Here is a 19,099-nt window from a genome sequence, read left to right as displayed (position 1 = left end):
CCACAAACGACAAGAAGCATAGCAATTAGGAATTTGAATTTGAAAAGAAAAAAGTTGAGACAAACAAGAAGTCAATTTGGAAGACAAGAATAACCTCGGACTAACAAATGCAGTAGGTGCCCACTGCAACCGCCCAAGACAGCGAATCATCATAACAATTAACACTTAAGGGTGTTAAACGGGTGGGCCGGATCGGGCTGGGTAGGAAAAAATTGAAATTGTCTGAGTTTTGAACCGGACCGGTTACGAGTTAGGGGTTATCGGGCTTAACGGATTCGAATTCATCCGGGTTAAAAATAAACCGTAAGGGTTACGGGTACAAGGGGTCGGGGCCGGGTTAGTGTAATTTTTAATTTTTTTTGTATTTTGTATAACTATTATAAATTATATTAATATAAAGTAAAAATATAAAGAATACAATGAAGATGAGAAAAAATTACACTTATAAATTGCAAGTGCTATATTTATTTCAAAATTCAAACTTACAAATTGAAATATTTACATTTAACAAGTAAATTAACGAAAAAAGAGTAAATTCAAAGGTTTTGCATTACCTTAGACTCTAAAACCTTTAAAAAAAATTGAAATCTACCCGTTAAACCGGGTTGGGCCGGTGAACCGGTTCTACAGGAATTTTGGTTGATCGGGTTTGACCGGTCTGGTTAACCGGATGAATTAAAGTGAACGGACCAACTCCCCTAACCCTAGTAACCCAGCCCACCCGGCCCCCTAAGTACCAGGTCGGGCCGGGCCGGGTTTCAACTGATCTGGGCCAGGCCGGGCCGGGTAAACCCGGTCCGTTTGACACCTCTAATAACACTATACAAAACAGAAACGGAAAAGGGCTAAATATACCCCTCTACTTTCAAATATTATTTACTTGTACCCTTCGTTATACTATTGGGATATCCATACCCCTACCGTCATACTTTGGAACAAAAATACCCCTATTTTGGATGGAGTGCCACGTGGCAACACCAAATTAAAACGACCCACTTCTTTTTTTTACCCGATCCGTTTTTAAAAAAAAACCCACAACCCGACCCTTATTTTTATTTTATTTTCCAATTTTTTTTTTTAAATTTCAGTTTTTAAAAAACGAAAATATTTGTTAATAAACAAAAAAAACTGTTTTTACAAATTTATTTTTCCAGTTTTTACAAAACAATTTCTTTTAAAAAAATGAAAAAAAATAGTTTTCCAAAACGAAAATATTTTATTGAAAATAATGTTTTCAGTTTTTAAAAAACGAAAATATTTTATTGAAAATAATGTTTTCAGTTTTTAAAAAACGAAAATATTTTGCTATATTACCCAAAATTACCCCCCCCCTCCCACACACACCACTCTCTTCCTTCTTTTTCTTTTCATATGTTAAATAAAATTTCATATACTTTACAAAGATTTCCTTTATTTATAGAACCCAAAGAAGCTAAAACCCTTTACAAAAAAAAAATTAGTTTATAACAAAATATTTCGTTTTTTAAAAACTGAAAACATTATTTTCAACAAAATATTTTTCGTTTTTTGAAAAATATTTTTTTATGTTTTCAGTTTTTTAAAAGAATTTTGTTTTGTAAAAACAGAATTTTTTTGTTTTGTTTTTTAACAAAATATTTTCGTTTTTTAAAAACTGAAATTTAATAAAAAACCGAAAAAAATGAAAATAGGGGTCGGGTTTGTGTTTTTTTTTTAAAACGGATCGGGTAAAAAAAAAGAAATGGATCATTTTAATCTGGTTTTGCCACGTTGCACTCCATCCAAAATAGGGGTATTTTTGTTCCAAAGTATGACAATTGGGGTATTTTTGTTCGAAAGTATGACGGTAGGGGTATGGATAGCCCAATAGTATAACAAAGGGTACAAGTAAACAATATTTGAAAGTAGAGGGATATATTTAGCCCTTTGCCAAAACAGAAACTGGACACGCAGTAAACGCGAAGGGCATTTGTGGAATTAGCTCAAATATGCAGCTCTCCGTTTCTTAACAATATCTAATGTTTCCTAGAACCTTCATGCCAACTAATATCCTTCCAAAGGAAGGTGCTTGTTTTCGTATTTTTCCGATTAATTATATGAAAATAAAAAAGGCATAATGCATAATATATGCCCTTAAACTTGACTTCAGCTAGCAAGTATGCTTTTCAATTTTGGGTGTGCATACGTAGGACCTCAATTTATCTCCACTTTGTCAGTTGAACACCCCATCTTACAAAATGATCATCTTGATACTTCCAAAATGTATGAGCCATGTCAGCATTTATTTTTACGTGTTCAATTTTATACAAGTTGAGGTGCCTATTTGTGTCCACCCAAAGTTATAGGGCATACTTGCCAGCTAAGACTAAATTTAAAGGTTTGTTTATGTGTTATGTCAAATAAAAACTTATTTTAATTACTTCATGATGTTTGTGGAATGATATTAAAACTTAAACATCTATGACAAAAACTTAAAGCGTTTCAGTCAGAACCAATTTGGTGGGCTTTAATTCCCTTTTTGACATGTTATAACTGATAATTTAATTCAGACTTTTAAATTATTAATTTTACTTTTAGATGAATAGCGACATAGTCAAACTTCTTTATGACAGATTCGTTTATTAGGACCTTCTATTGCCTTTTATAATGATTAAATGTTATACTAATACACTTATTACAATTTGGCTGAATACATACAGAGACACTTAAAGTTGACACGATTTTTCATTTAAACACTTAAACTCAAGGTTGTTCCTATTGAGCACTTATACTATCCGAAACTTATTCCAATTAAGCACTTCTTTGATAATCAGCCAAACTTACAAAGTTTGTGCAATGCACTCGCTGCTGACGTGGCGAATGACGAATAAAAAAAGGACATATATTATTCTGAATAAAAAAAAAAGGAAAAACTATGTTAAATCTATTTAATAAATAAAATAAAAATAACATTCTCAAAAAGAAAAGAAAAGCTTAATTTACACCCAATCAGGAAAGAACACATTTTTAAAAAAATGAGAATTATGTTCTGGAAATCAGTGGTCTTGGTGTTCTTCACTATTTTCATGTGTGTTCTTGTTCTAAGCATGATTTTAATCCAAATTTTTAAGAGAAAACTCCTCCAAATTTGTTATAACTTCAGCTAAAGATTCCCCACGACGGCCCGAAGACAACTCCAATATTAATTTTCCAAACTTTCATCAAATCAAGTAACCCATTTTAAACCTTCAAGCTTTTTAAAGACCCCATTAATGATGTTTAGGGTTTAATCAATGGTTCTCCAACCCAGCGACCCATTTCTGTTTCTCCTTTTGCTGCTTCTTCTTCTTCATTTTAGTCTCAGTTCTCTGCTTCTTCTTCTTCATTTCAGTTCTGGCGGTTGGGTTGGAGTTCTGCCGGCTATGGTCTTGGAGATGGGTCGCTAGCCGCCGGCAATGAAGTTCAGCGGCAGCGTGGTGGCCGGAAATCTCTTAGAGCGGCATGGTTTGTTTGCGGCAGCGGCTGGAGATGAGGAGATGGGGTACAACTGGTTTCTTAGGGTTGAAGAAGAAGAGGGGGGCTCGTTGGTTTTTTGGAGAGGATGAGTCCGCCGGTTTCTCTCGCCGGATTCCGGCAGTGAAGAGGGGACTGCCTCAGATCTGTTTTGTTTTTGAGGGAGAAGGAGGAGGAAATAAAAAAAATTATTTTTGGATCTTCACGCGCCTATATTGGCGGGTGAAACTCACTTTATATGCCAACTCAACAAGAAATGCTTAATTGGAATAAGTTTCGGGCAGTATAAGTGCTCAATAGGAACACCCTTGAGTTTAGGTGTCTAAATGAAAAATCGTGCCAACTTTAAGTGTCTCCGTATGTATTCAGTCATTACAATTTCAAGTCTCCATCTCATATGGCTATTCTAAATCAAAAGTTATTAAAAATTTCACTTTTTTTAATTTGATTATTGTATAAAAGGTAATAAAGTTATTTAATATCCAATTCTGAAATGATATTCATATTTCATTCATTAAATATTTTAAAAAGCTATACACTACTAATAAGATGGACTGTCAGGAAAATGTCAAATACAAAAAAATTCTTACTTTATTTTTTTAATCTCTTCTTTTCTAAATTAGCAAGAGTGTTTGACCTTTTAAATTCTTCCCCGAGGCTTACAAAATTCATTAAAGTTATGTCTCCTCTAATTTTACAAAGAGATTTGAACTGAATTAACAGTAGTAGTTATCGTTTAGATGAACGGATAGTTTAGATATAGAAAAGCATTCTCAAAGCGCATAGGGGTATATTTGTAATTGCATATTTCAAGTTACGCAGCAGCAGATGGAATTGCTAATAATAACAGGATACAACGTGTTTTTGGTGAAAGTGTCATGAGACGCATACGCACACAGCAAAGGAAGGCCGGTCCCGTGCTTGTTGCCGCCCCCTCCTCAGGCTCGGGCACATTTTCCTCTCCATCAAAATCATCATCTTCCTCTCTAAGAAACCCTAACTGAATCCTTTTCTTCACCCACATTACATTGAGGTTCTGTTCTCTTCTGTTCTGTCATTCACGTATATTCCATTCACTTCATTCTTATTGAAGAAAATACCTTTGTTTGCTTGGCCACAAGGGAAGAAAAAAAAATCTTGTCGATACGTTTGGGTTCTTGTGAGAGGACGGAAAGCAAGAAACTTGGCTCGTTTTAAGGTTTGTCATATGTCAATTCTTTGTTCATTAATCTTCTCAAGTTTGTATAATCATGAACCACGAATTTTTGTTTTTTTCATGTGTTTTGTTGATTATTGGAGAGATATAAGCTTTTTTTCAAGCCCATGATCTTGAATAAAGCAATTTCTGAATTCGAAAGAAAAAAATGAATGGAAAAAACAAAACTGATGGGCCTCTGTTCCTGATTCTGATTTGTTTAAAAGACATTAATGTATAACAAGGTCTTTTATAACATTGTATGTCGTCCATGTTCATCTACGGCGTAGTTGTTTCATGTTCCCATTATCTTGATCCTGTTAACTCCGGGCTTAAACATAATTATCATGCTCTCAACTGACATATTCAAGACTTTGCCATCTGGCAGAGCTAGAATTTTGAGTTTATTCTGAACTCTAGAAAAGACGACTTACTAGGTTCTGAATAAATCATGTATACATATTAAATAAATTTCTTAACACAAATACATGATTTGAGCCAAAGTTACTAGGTTCTGCCGAAGCTGTAAGCAGTACAGTAGCTCCGCCCTCTCTCCCATCCCCATGGGACCCAATAAGTTTATTTTGTGATTATTTTTTTGGTTATGAGGGGTGTTACAAAAAACGCTCCACATGTCTCGTAGCATACTGTTCTGCGCAAGTCTATAAATTATAACTTTGATGCTTCTTCAATTAAGTTTGAGGTGAAGTATGCATATTTTGGTATTTAATTTGTTGATATTGGCGTTGCACTTGTACAGGCTGATAGAGTACGGCCTGATAGAGTCAAAAGGTGATTGACAGACCTCGAAAGTGCGCCATCATTGCGGCTGCGAAAAAGGAGTGCCTATAGGTTCTAGTTCTTCTGGTTGCCTTGATAATAAAGCAAAAGGTGCTGACTATTGAGATTATGAGTCCAAATTTGATATTTGTTGAAATTTTACCAATTTTTCACATATATTTATATTCTGCGTTAAAATTACTGGTTCAGTTGAACCCAGTGAAAAAGGCTGCATCCGCCTCTACCTCTGCTGACTGCTAACTGGACTGGTAGCATATTTGTTAAACTTGATTATGAGTAGTATTTTTCTTCATTATGAGAAATACCATAATTGGCAAAGTTGTCACTCTTATGCATACCTGTCTTCCCTGGTAATAACAGGTTACAAGTAACATTCTGAAGGAAACATGGCTAGCAGTGATGATATTCTTCTGTCAGCTGTGCTCAATCTTCTATCTGCATTTGCATTTCTTGTGGCCTTTGCTATTCTACGACTCCAGCCATTCAATGACAGAGTGTACTTCTCAAAATGGTATCTGAAGGGAATACGAGCAAGCCCAAGAAGTTCCGGAGCATTTGTGAGGAAATTTGTCAACTTGGATTGCAGAACATACATAAGGTTCCTGAATTGGATGCCTGCAGCTCTAAGAATGCCAGAACCAGAGCTTATCGATCATGCTGGTCTTGATTCTGCTGTCTATATACGGATATACCTTCTTGGGTGAGTTCACAACATTTAGAATATTCCTTGTCCATTTCATTAGAAGGCTATAGTTTTTATTGATAACACAGTGCTTTCAGTTATGCTTCATTCGTTTTAACTAGGAACTTTTAAAGGATAAGTGGCAAAAGAGTTGGTTTACGTTACTGGTGGTTTCCGTGTATCAGAACTAACTCCAGAATTATTAATGCAGATTGAAAATCTTTGTTCCTATTGCACTATTTTCATTTGGGGTTTTAGTGCCTGTCAATTGGACTGGGAAACATTTGGAGCAAATTGAGGATCTTACATTCAGCGGTATCGATAAACTTTCGATATCCAATGTCCCTTCTGGATCACAGAGGTAAGAATTTAGTTTTGCCATTCTGTCTTGGTAGCTTTCTTGGTCTAAAAATGTTCATAATTGATAATTAATTTGGTATAGAAGTTTCACATCACAAGTCATAATTATATTTTAAATAATATTCTATTATCAAGGTATCAACAAGATATTCATGCACATCTGTATGTTCTGTAATAACTGTTAATGAACATATGCTCATGCTCAGATGTTTTGGCACAAGATTGACAGACTTTCCTGTATTCTTCACTTCTATTACATAAAAGAGTAATGTACAAAATAGCACCTCAGGCTTAGCGATTGCAGCTTCCTTTATCTAGTGGTTTCTATAAGGATACACCTATGCTGTTGAAGACTTGTTACTAACTACATTAACCTTCCATTTATTCTTTTTTGATCAGGTTTTGGGCACACCTGGTAATGGCTTATGCAGTCACGTTTTGGACCTGCTATATACTATACAAAGAATATCATATAATATCAACCATGAGGCTGCAGTTTCTTGCCTCTGAAAATCGTCGGCCTGATCAGTTTACTGTAGGTGCATGACATAATTCATTGAAATGTTTAGACTGTTTTGTGGTACACCCTTTGGTTACTTTACCAGCGTTTTCCTCCTATAGGTCCTTGTGAGAAATGTTCCTCCAGATCCAGATGAATCAGTGAGCGAGCATGTTGAACATTTCTTTTGCGTGAATCATCCAGATCATTATCTAACACACCAGGTTTCTATCCTTTAATATGATGCATTTCATAAATTGATGTGAAACGATAGTTAATATGATGTTGTTTAATATCATCTCTCTTCACTTCTTTAGATAACATAGTTATGATATGTTTTATCTAGCCTAGCAAGAAATAGGGATTTAGCCATTTCTCATTCTTACATGTCCTGGTTTGCAGTTACTGCAATTGATCAACCTTAAACTAATGCAACTTGTAGGTTGTTTACAATGCAAATAATCTAGCTAAATTGGTGGAAAAGAAGAAGAGCTATCAAAATTGGCTTACATACTACCAAACTAAGTATGAGAGAAACCCTAAGATTAAGCCAAAGACGAAGGTACTTTTTTCTTTGCCTTGTTGCTTTTTTGAACAGCAAAGCATTATTTTAATTTCATTTGCTCTTTGGTTTTCTTGTTAAATATATTGAGTTAATCATACATAACGAATCTCATGTTCAGTCATGTATAGACAGGGTTTTGGGGCCTTTGGGGAAAAACTGTGGACGCCATTGATTATTATACCGCTGAAATTGAGAAGTTGAGTAAAGAAGTAAGTGTCTCTGACTATGGTATATCATTTCACTTTCTTCTTTATGAATTCATCTGAATAAGTACTTCTTTTGCTTGGAGTATTGTCTGTTCTTCCATCTTCATGAAGTCATTCACCACTGTTTAAAAGCTTATCATGGTTTGGGTTATACTTCCCAATTGATTCATTCTAAGTTACTGGCTTAACTCATTGATGTTTAACAAATCACGCTTCTTTCTTCTCATCAAATGAGCTACATGTTGGAAAACCAAACTGATGTCAACGCTGGAGGTTTGTTAAGAAAGAAGCAACATGCTCTGTGTTTATGGCATACTTGATCAACTCTGGAGAGAAATGTGCCATAGAGGACTATTTAACAGGACATACAAGCTATCAGAAAATCCTAAGATTTAATGGGAGTACATGCTCATGCATAAAAATGTGACCTCTCAGATCTTTCCATATTTTAAGCACCATCTTGAAGAAATCACGACTTTCAACTAGCTCTTTTATATATAGAGCAAAGAAGATGCATATATATGTGCAGCGCATAGTTATATTAACGTAGTACATTGGGAAATTTAATCTGCGTTCAGGGAATCCAAAATAAACCAGGAGCTTTTTCCTGGCCAACCCTTGCATGAATTATGCCAAAATGTTTATTCTCACTAATGTTTGATTTTAGCTAGCATGGGAGAAAAAAATTTCAGCTTCTTTTGGTGTCTCTTGTCAAATATGATGATTTTCGGATTTAGAGTAACGTAAAACGTGACATAACCTGTGGTAGTACTGATGATTTTAATGGCTGAACCTAATTGTATGCTAGCTTGTATAAGGTGATTTTTGATCAATTTGTGTTGATTTATGTTGAATGATACATAGGGTTCCTGTCTTTGCTTTACTAGTAGAGATTCCAATCCTTTTACACCTAAAACTTCACTTTATGGGCCAACCAATTAGTGAGACAAGATAAATGTTGCAAATGGAGAAGTCTTGATTTAATAGTTATAGCAATAAATAATTTATTTTGATTGCCTGCTGCAATATGGTAATAGACTTACTCTGACAGACTTACTCTTTGATGTAGGAAGCTTTAGAAAGAGAAAAAGTTATGAGTGATCCCAAGGCAATAGTTCCTGCAGCATTTGTTTCATTTAAATCTCGTTGGGGAGCGGCTGTCTGTGCTCAAACACAACAATCATGTAACCCAACCATTTGGTTGACACAATGGGCTCCTGAACCACGTGATGTCTATTGGGATAATCTATCAATACCATATGTTGAACTCAATGTCCGCAAACTGCTAATGGCTGTTGCTTTCTTCTTTCTTACATTCTTTTTTATGATCCCTATTGCATTCGTTCAGTCTTTGGCAAGCATTGATGGTATTGAGAATAAACTTCCCGTCTTGAGGCCGTTGATACAGATGTAAGTGATCTTCTTACTTTGTGATTTTTTACTTATAAAAAAAAGGAAGTGATCTTCTTACGTTGTTAGTAAAACAGGTGCTAGTATTTATGCGTCAAAGAGAGAGGGGGAAAAAAAGAAGGATCACTTCGAAACTCTGTTGTAGTGATGGGTGATTATACCATAAGAATATTTCTACCCATTCCATATAAGCGTTCAGAGTACCGGATAGAGGTTTATGTGTATACTTTTATACTGTTTTCAATGCCCTTGCAAAATCTTTTCATGGGGAAGGTTAAAAGCCATCAGTTTAGCTTACTTATCTAGAAAGACAAAGAAACCCAAAAAATTAAGCATCAAACTTCAATATTTGCACTTGAGGACTCCTTTTTGATTTTATGTACTTGAGAATATCATGTACTCCCTCCGTTCCAATTTATGTGAACCTGTTTGACTGGGCACGAAGTTTAAGAAAAAATGAAGACTTTTGAAATTTGTGGTCCTAAACAAAGCAAAAGGGGCCCCAAAGTATTTGTGTGGTTATAAAAGCTTCTCATTAAGGGCAGAATTGTAAGTTTAAACTAAATTGTTACCAAATTTAGAAAGGGGTCATTCTTTTTGGAACGGACCATAAAGGAAATAGGTTCACATAAACTGGAACAGAGGGAGTATTTAATAAATCAATTTTTGAGGTTCTTTCTTCTGGAATTCCTGTTACAGGGAAGTTGTCAAATCTTTTATCCAAGGTGTTCTTCCTGGGATTATACTGAAGATTTTTCTGATTCTTCTTCCTACGATTCTAATGGCCATGTCAAAAATAGAAGGCTATACATCACTTTCATCTTTGGACAGAAGATCAGCAACTAAATATCATTTTTTTATCCTTGTCAACGTGTTCCTGGGAAGTATCATCACTGGAGCAGCATTTGAGCAGCTACAGAGATTTGTGGAAGAGCCTCCATCAGAGTGAGTTCCTACTGCTCGTCTAAATGGGAGACATGATGACATGTTCACGGATCTTTTTCTTGGGGTGCTAGAAAGAACCAATCTTTTTGTTTTGATATAAAAAAAAATAACATAAGAAAGAGGAAAGAAGATTACATTCACATTATTTGGTGACAAACATGTTACCTCCTTCGATTGTTTACTTTTCTTGGTTCAGAGACTGGAATGATCTGAAAAATCAACCTCTTGGCATTAGGAGCTCACTGTTATCTAGAATTGTATCTGTGGAAACGTTCCTTACAAATTGATAGCTGAATCCTGCTTGTGACCTGAAACATTTTAATTCTTTAGCAGTGCTCTTTGAACAATATTTCCCTCAAAGTGCAGCAATAGTTTTCATTATATGATGTTCAGCGAAAACTGTAACTGAAGATGCCATTACATTGACCGATCTATCATAGGACTTCTTTATGTGTGCTGAAGAGTGAAGCATCAAGAATTTGGATTATTTAAGCGACACTTTAGATTATTGTTAAAGGAGTCTGAATGTGTTTACAGGAAATTCCTTAGTATTACATAACTTCTCTGTATTTGATATGAAAGGATCCCTTGGTTTATTGATTATGTATTTTCTGTCTTGATCATATACACAGCTTGTTTAACCTGTTCCTTTTTGTTCAGAATCCCAAAAACAGTTGGTGTAGCTATTCCGTTGAAGGCTACTTTCTTCATTACCTACATAATGGTTGATGGTTGGGCTGGAATTGCTGCAGAGATTCTTAGATTGGTTCCATTAGTTATGTTTCATCTTAAGAATACGTTTCTGGTAAAGACAGATCAGGATAGAGAGCAGGCTACAGATCCTGGTTCGTTGAATTTCTCTGTATCAGAACCTCGCATACAACTGTACTTTCTACTAGGCCTTGTGTACTCAGTGGTCACACCCGTACTCCTGCCTTTCATCATAGTCTTCTTCGCATTTGCTTATATGGTTTTCCGTCATCAGGTATTTCACTATTGCTTATGCAACAGATGTTTAGATATCTTGTTGAGAAGGTGCAAAGACGAGATGCATGATAAATGCTTAAAAGCAATGGAACGTAATGTTGAATTTGGCAAAACTATTTGTCCCACATCGGTGGGAAGAGAAGGGTTGGGGGGATTTTCCCCCTATAAAAGAAGGCTTAATGTTTAGGATTTAAATACACCTCTCATTTGCCTTCTCATCTGTTTAAGGCATTTGTATCTTCTCTCTTTAGTATTATTTCACTTGTATTTTTGGAGTGAAATAAAATATTGGTTGTGTCCGAGGAGTAGGCAAAATTAGCCGAACCTCGTAAATTCTGGTGTTCCCTTTATTGTTGTTTTATTGTCTTATTTATTATTTGGTGGCTGTCATAATTTTTGGTATAGTAGTTGTGACTTATTCACACTATATACATTTGGCTTCCGCAACAATTGGTATCAGAGCCAAGGTACTGTCTAAGTATGCTCTGTGGTTGCAGCATAGTCTGATCTTCCACATCAGAAAAGATTTATCTTGGTAACTGAGTCAAGGTTCTGTCTGAGTATGCTCTGTGGTTGCAGCTTAGTCTGATCTTCCACACCAGAAAGGAAATAATCTTGATTTGTGTCGTCAGCTATTAAATAATATTTGTGTCAAAGATGGGAGACAATAAACAAGAAGAATCTACATCAAGTGTCAACAATACGTCATCATTGACATCTTCGCTTATGACAAGAATTGTGTCAAATGCGAAATTTGCGGTCGAAATATTTGACGGGTCCGGACATTTTGGGATGTGGCAAGGCGAGGTTCTAGATGTCCTTTTTCAACAAGGGCTAGATCTGGCCATTGAAGAAAAGAAACCAGATGTTATTGGAGAAGAAGATTGGAGAATTATCAACCGTGTTGCTTGCGGTACCATTCGATCCTACCTTGCTAGAGAGCAGAAATATCCATACACAAAGGAAACTTCTGCAAGTAAATTATGGAAAGCACTAGAGGATAAATTTTTGAAGAAAAACAGTCAAAATAAATTGTACATGAAGAAGAGACTGTTTCACTTCACCTATGTTCCTGGTACCACGATGAATGAACATATCACCAGTTTCAATAAGTTGGTCACAGATTTGCAAAATATGGATACAACTTATGATGATGGTGACTTGGCCTTAATGTTGTTGGCGTCACTTCCTGATGAGTACGAGCACCTTGAAACTACTCTACTCCATGGAAATGACGAAGTTTCTCTCAGAGAAGTTTGTTCGGCTTTGTACATCTATGAACAAAGAAAGCGAGAAAAACAGAAGGGCGGAGAAGGAGAAGCACTATTTGTGAGGGGTCGTCCTCAAAGTCAAATGAGGACAAAGAAGGGAAGATCCAAGTCAAGATCCAGACCCAGCAAAGATGAATGTGCCTTTTGTCGAGAAAAAGGGCACTGGAAGAAAGACTGTCCGAAGTTGAAGAATAAGGCCAAACATAACAATGGAAAGGCTATTATGGATTCAAATGTAGCTGATTGTGATGATTCAGACTTCTCATTAGTTACAACAGAGTCATCAACATCATCAGACATATGGTTGATGGACTCGGCTTGTAGCTATCATATGTGTCCCAACAGGGACTGGTTCGTGGAATTTCAAGAAGGAGAATATGGAGTCGTCCACACAGCGGATAACAGCCCTCTTACCTCATATGGCATTGGTTCAATACGATTAAGGAACCATGATGGAATGATCAGAACATTAACAGATGTTCGATATGTACCGGATTTGAAGAAGAATCTCATCTCTGTGGGAGCCCTGGAATCAAAAGGGTTTAAAATCATTGCAGAAAATGGAGTGATGAGAGTATGTTCCGGTGCACTAGTGGTAATGAAGGCTAATCGGAAGAATAATAATATGTACCGCTATTGTGGCAGTACAGTTATTGGGACAGCGACAGTGACATCTAGTGACGACAAAGAGGCAGAAGCAACCAAGCTATGGCACATGCGCTTGGGACATGCTGGAGGAAAATCCTTGAAAACTCTATCAGATCAAGGATTGTTAAAAGGAGTCAAGGCTTGCAACTTGGAGTTTTGTGAGCATTGTGTTAAAGGGAAACAGACAAGGGTTAAATTTGGTACAGCGATCCATAATACTAAAGGCATTTTGGATTATGTACACTCTGATGTTTGGGGTCCTTCCAAAACACCTTCATTGGGTGGGAAGCACTATTTTGTAACCTTTGTTGATGATTTTTCCCGAAGAGTATGGGTGTATACAATGAAGAGCAAAGATGAAGTGTTGAGAATTTTTCTCAAATGGAAGACGATGGTGGAGAATCAGACAGGCAGGAGGATCAAGTGTATTCGCACAGACAATGGAGGTGAATACAAAAATGATCATTTCAATAAGGTCTGTGAAAATGATGGCATCGTCCGACACTTCACTGTTAGACATACACCACAACAGAATGGAGTGGCAGAACGTATGAACCGGACCTTGCTGGAGAAGGTACGGTGTATGTTGTCCAATGCTGGCTTGGGCAAAGAATTTTGGGCTGAGGCAATTACATATGCATGCCACCTCATTAATCGTCTACCATCTGCTGCTATTGATGGCAAGACACCATTTGAAAAATGGTACGGAAAACCTGCTGTAGATTATAACTCTTTGCACGTGTTTGGCTCAACTGCATATTATCATGTGACGGAGTCAAAATTGGATCCAAGGGCAAAGAAGGCTATTTTTATGGGAATTACTTCTGGAGTCAAAGGATATCGCTTATGGTGTCCTATGACAAAGAAAGTAATATTCAGCAGAGATGTTACCTTTGATGAATCTGCTATGGTAAATAAGGTAACAGAAGACACCAAACAAAATAAAGGTGCTTCTAAGCAGGTGGAGTTTGAGGGAAAATTTATTTTTCCTACACAAGAAGCAGAGGAGGAAACAAATGAAGATTACCCTCTGGAAGGAGAGCCAGTAGAGGAGATTCCAACTCAGGAACCTCAACAACAACTTGAATCAATAGCAACCAGCAGGCCAAAAAGAACAATAACGAAAACTTGTTCGTCTCATAGAGACGGTTGCTTGTGCAACCTCAATTGTAGCTGATGATGTTCCTACTACTTATAAAGACGTTGTCCAAAGTTCAGAAGAAGATAAGTGGAGGATTGCCATGAATGATGAAATACAGTCCCTTCATCAGAATCATACATGGAGATTGGCCAATCTCCCGAAGGGAAAGAAAGCAATTGGGTGCAAATGGGTATTTGCAAAGAAAGAAGGATTTCTTAACCAATTAGATGTTCGCTACAAAGCAAGATTGGTGGCCAAAGGATATGCTCAAAAGGAGGGAATTGATTACAATGAAGTGTTTTCTCCAGTTGTAAAACATTCCTCCATTAGAATTATGTTGGCTTTGGTAGCACAATTGGATTTGGAACTAGTTCAGATGGATGTAAAAACTGCGTTTTTACATGGAAACTTGGAGGAGGAAATCTACATGACTCAGCCAGAAGGATTCAAAGTTGCTGGAAAAGAAAATATGGTGTGCAAACTTGAAAAATCGTTGTACGGATTGAAACAATCTTCTAGACAATGGTACAAGCGATTTGACGAGTTTATGTTGCGGCAAGGGTACAAGAGAAGCAAATACGATCATTGTGTGTATTTGCACAAGCTTAAAGATGGTTCCTTTGTATATCTTCTCCTATATGTTGATGATATGTTGATAGCTTCCAAGAATTCGGAAGAAATTGATAAGTTGAAGATTCAACTGAAGAAGGAGTTCGAGATGAAGGATTTGGGTGAGGCAAAGAAAATTCTTGGCATGGAGATAATTAGAGATAGACGTTCAAAGAAACTCTGTTTATCTCAAAAGGAATATTTGAAGAGAGTACTTCAACGTTTTGGCATAGATGACAAGACTAAGCCAGTTAGTACTCCACTTGCTTCCCATTTTAAGCTAAGTACTATTATGTCGCCAATGGATGAAGCTGAACGAGAGTATATGTCAAAGGTACCATACGCAAATGTTGTTGGTAGCTTGATGTATGCAATGGTTTGCACAAGGCCTGACATTTCACAAGCTGTTGGAGTTATTAGCAGATATATGCACAATCCAGGGAAGGAGCATTGGCAAGCTGTGAAGTGGATTCTACGGTATATTCATAATACTGTAGATGTCGGGTTAGTTTTTGAGCAGGAAGACAATCAGTCTGTAGTTGGATATTGTGACTCAGATTTTGCGGGTGATCTGGACAAACGAAGATCAACTACTGGTTATGTGTTTACTTTTGCAAAGGCACCAGTTAGTTGGAAGTCTACTTTGCAGTCAACAGTTGCTTTTGTCTACAACAGAGGCAGAGTACATGGCTATTACAGAGGCTGTGAAAGAGGCAGTTTGGCTTCAAGGATTGCTAAAGGAGCTTGGTGTTGAACAAAAAGGTATCACAATTTTTTGTGATAGTCAAAGTGCTATTCAATTAGCGAAGAACCAAGTTTATCATGCAAGGACGAAGCACATTGATGTTCGGTATCATTTCGTACGAGAAATCATAGAAGAAGGTGGAGTCACAGTGAAGAAAATTCATACTACGGAGAATCCTGCTGATATGCTGACAAAGGTGGTGACTGCGGTCAAGTTTCAACATTGTTTGGATTTGATCAACATTGTTGAAAACTGAAGATTGAAGATGAAGACACAATCAAAATTTGTTATTGAGAGAAAATTGAAGATGTGGAATTTTGCCAAGGTGGAGATTTGTTGAATTTGGCAAAATTATTTGTCCCACATCGGTGGGAAGAGAAGGGTTGGGGGATTTTCCCCTATAAAAGAAGGCTTAATGTTTAGGATTTAAATACACCTCTCATTTGCCTTCTCATCTGTTTAAGGCATTTGTATCTTCTCTCTTTAGTATTATTTCACTTGTATTTTTGGAGTGAAATAAAATATTGGTTGTGTCCGAGGAGTAGGCAAAATTAGCCGAACCTCGTAAATTCTGGTGTTCCCTTTATTGTTGTTTTATTGTCTTATTTATTATTTGGTGGCTGTCATAATTTTTGGTATAGTAGTTGTGACTTATTCACACTATATACATTTGGCTTCCGCAACACGTAAAAACATCTAGTGTTCTCCAAGAGTTACATTTCGGTATGTGGATTGCCAATGAAGCAAATATAGCATATGTAGTTTGTACTTTTCAGTGTGCAATAACGTTCATATGTAATATCTGAAGAATTGACCCTTCTCCTGAACCTGTTTGCTTTGTTGGGTTTTTACACTTGTTCCTGCTTTATATTTCTAGTAACAACTCTTTCTTCAGTCAAAGAGATGACATCCCTTTACTTAGCCATTTCTAAGAACACGTTATTTGATTAACAAACTCAGCTAATTACTGCAAAAGATAACTTACATTTGTATCAACGGCCTTGAACTGCGACATTTACCATTACTGTTTCTACTCCCTAGATCCATCAAATGGTCAGATACTGAAATTTGTTCTTTCCTGTAGATCATCAATGTGTATGATCAGAAGTATGAGAGCGGCGCATCATTCTGGCCAGATGTGCATCGTCGTATAATTGTAGGTTTGGTTATATCCCAGCTTCTATTGCTGGGACTGTTGAGCACCAAAAATGTTGCCAGATCAAATGTAATACTGATTGCACTTCCAATTCTGACAATCTGGTTCCATATATTTTGCAAGGGCCGATTTGAGTCGGCATTTGTCAAATTCCCCTTGCAGGTTAGTGTTCCTTACCTACCGCAGCACATTATAAGCAAAGACAATCGTTGCATTCTAGAAAAAATTGTCTGTTATACTTGCAGTCTTTACACATACATTTTATATCTTCTTAGGAATGCTACTACCATGTTTGTCAACTCAGGCTAAGATTGTTGAAGTGTTTGCTGCAGGATGCAATGGTGAAGGATACACTAGAACGGGCGACAGAACCAAACCTTAATTTAAAAGCATATCTCAAGGATGCTTATGTACACCCAGTTTTTAAGGGTGTAGAGTTTGAGAGACCGACAGCACTTGACGATGAGGAGAATAATCCACTTGTTCCAACCAAGAGATGTAGGGGTAGTAAGACTCAGTCTGAAGAGGGCGTCTGAGACACGGGTTGTATAGTCAGTTTTGTCACCCAAAACAGATAGAAAGAACTTAAGAAAGCGGTTATTCTTTTTTCTGTTTCCCATTATAGCTTGAGTTGGGATTTCTGCATTACAATGTAACTCAATCAGAATGTACGGAATGCAGAACTCATACGCGCATAGATGATGATGATGATGATGATGATGATGATGATATTTCAGGCGCCCTCTAAATGCTCGCTAAAGGAGAAAGAATTCTTTAACTTGTTCATACTATGTGAAGTTTGGATCTGGTTTTGTGCAGAATACTCAGTCCCATCAAGATTTTAAGATTGACAAAAATAGGCAAATAGAGGCCAATTTGGACCATTCAATGAGTAAATATGTTGTTCCCAAGATTATCTAAAAACAATTTTTTCATCCCTAAGAAAAATCATTCCATTTCTGGAACTAATTTTGGCATGTGAGACTCAAAGAGGGGTCCCCAACACGACAAAAATATAATTTATTTTTAACTCTTTGGGCGACAACTGAAATTTATCTATTTTTATTCTCATTGAATCAACTTTCACTTTTGTTTACTGTTTTACTTCAACGTTCTATGCTTGATGATATATTTTGTTTTAACTAGTTTCTCGACACGTGCGTTGGACGTGTATGCCGAGTTATGTTGTATATGATTTTATAAAATAATATCAATATTATGAGAAAAACTTTGAAAATAATTATACATGAAAGAAAAAATATAAATTTTGTGACTGATTAATGTTGGATCATCATATGGTAAATTTTAAGTCAATGTCAAGATGATTGGATATTGTGTGAACCTAAAAAGATGAACAATTAAATTTAATTAGATACATGTGTTTTTGTTGCTTATTTTTTATTTTGTAAGGTATAAACATGTCAATATGGTAAATTTTTATTTTTTATTTTTATCCCACTTAAAGGTGCAACATAAAGTTAGTCATGTAAGAAACATATTACAGTACATGTAATCCAACATTGGGGATTGATTTTACTTTGGTTTTCATTTTGATTGAACCTGAAATAGTTAGATGGACAATTAAAAATAAAATTTATAATGGACAATGTAAGGTTATGTTATGTTAAAATAGATAAATAATTTTAAAAAATAACATTAAAAACTTTAATTTCTTGCGCTAGCAATAGCTATTATTTAATATGTAAAAGTATAAATATTACCAATTATGCAACCGAGTAATCCAAGCAACCTGTTAGAAGAGTGCAAAATAAATTTACATTAGATGCAATAACGAATAATAATTTCAAGTAAAAATTTGTTCGAAATAAAAATTTAAAAAAGAATAATACGCTTTAAATAAACAACATATATAATATGTGAATGTGGTGCGGTGGCTAAAAAGACGAAACTTAAGCTCCCTCCTAACGTCTTCATAAAAATTTGTAGGAAACAAAACTGATTAGATTAGCAATTTAATACTTAACATGCAAAAATTCTAACGCTAATCAATGAAATAATAAATTTGAAATACTTTATTTAGTAATTAGTTCAAGATATCTTATTTTGAGATTATCTCCATCAAATTAAATGAAATAATAATAATTCTCTTTTCAAGTTAACAACGTTACTATTTGTTAAGTGTTATTATTTTAGGTTCGGATAACTTAATAATGAAAAAGTTACAAGGTGAATCACAATATTACGAATAAGAGATTGTCATGCTTTTTGATTTGTTCTAACTGATTTTTGTATTACTCAAGAACATACATTAAGAATTATAATAACAAAACTTCAATTACATATTGTTGTATTATCATTAATATTTTCTCTGCCAAAGATATACAACGATTTATTTTCCGACAACAAACTAATATTTTCTTTTATATTTTTTGATTGTCAAATATTAT

At 35.7% G+C, this 19,099-nt stretch overlaps 1 protein-coding gene and 1 long non-coding RNA gene across 2 annotated transcripts; one reads left to right on the top strand and one right to left on the bottom strand.

Moving 5' to 3' along the window:
• Nucleotides 1-4,357: 4,357 nt before the first annotated feature.
• On the top strand, nt 4,358-17,771 carry LOC104221851 (CSC1-like protein At4g02900). Its single transcript, XM_070156713.1, has 13 exons — nt 4,358-4,669; nt 5,427-5,557; nt 5,828-6,167; nt 6,361-6,510; nt 6,909-7,044; nt 7,131-7,232; nt 7,451-7,570; nt 7,702-7,782; nt 8,849-9,189; nt 9,889-10,134; nt 10,795-11,119; nt 16,620-16,853; nt 17,024-17,771. Exons 3-13 carry the CDS (start codon nt 5,854-5,856, stop codon nt 17,225-17,227), a joined length of 2,253 nt encoding a protein of 750 aa, XP_070012814.1. The 5' UTR covers nt 4,358-4,669; nt 5,427-5,557; nt 5,828-5,853; the 3' UTR covers nt 17,228-17,771.
• LOC138877141 (uncharacterized) lies at nt 10,129-16,702 on the bottom strand. The gene is made up of 3 exons (XR_011402466.1): nt 16,521-16,702; nt 10,300-10,442; nt 10,129-10,216 (listed from the first exon to the last, which is right to left on the bottom strand). It is a non-coding gene; the product is annotated as an uncharacterized lncRNA (long non-coding RNA).
• Nucleotides 17,772-19,099: the final 1,328 nt, after the last annotated feature.

This window comes from Nicotiana sylvestris, chromosome 9 (assembly GCF_000393655.2).
Source record: "Nicotiana sylvestris chromosome 9, ASM39365v2, whole genome shotgun sequence".
In the NCBI taxonomy this organism is placed as follows: Eukaryota; Viridiplantae; Streptophyta; class Magnoliopsida; order Solanales; family Solanaceae; genus Nicotiana; species Nicotiana sylvestris.
This window is presented reverse-complemented; position numbering and strand designations above follow the sequence as displayed.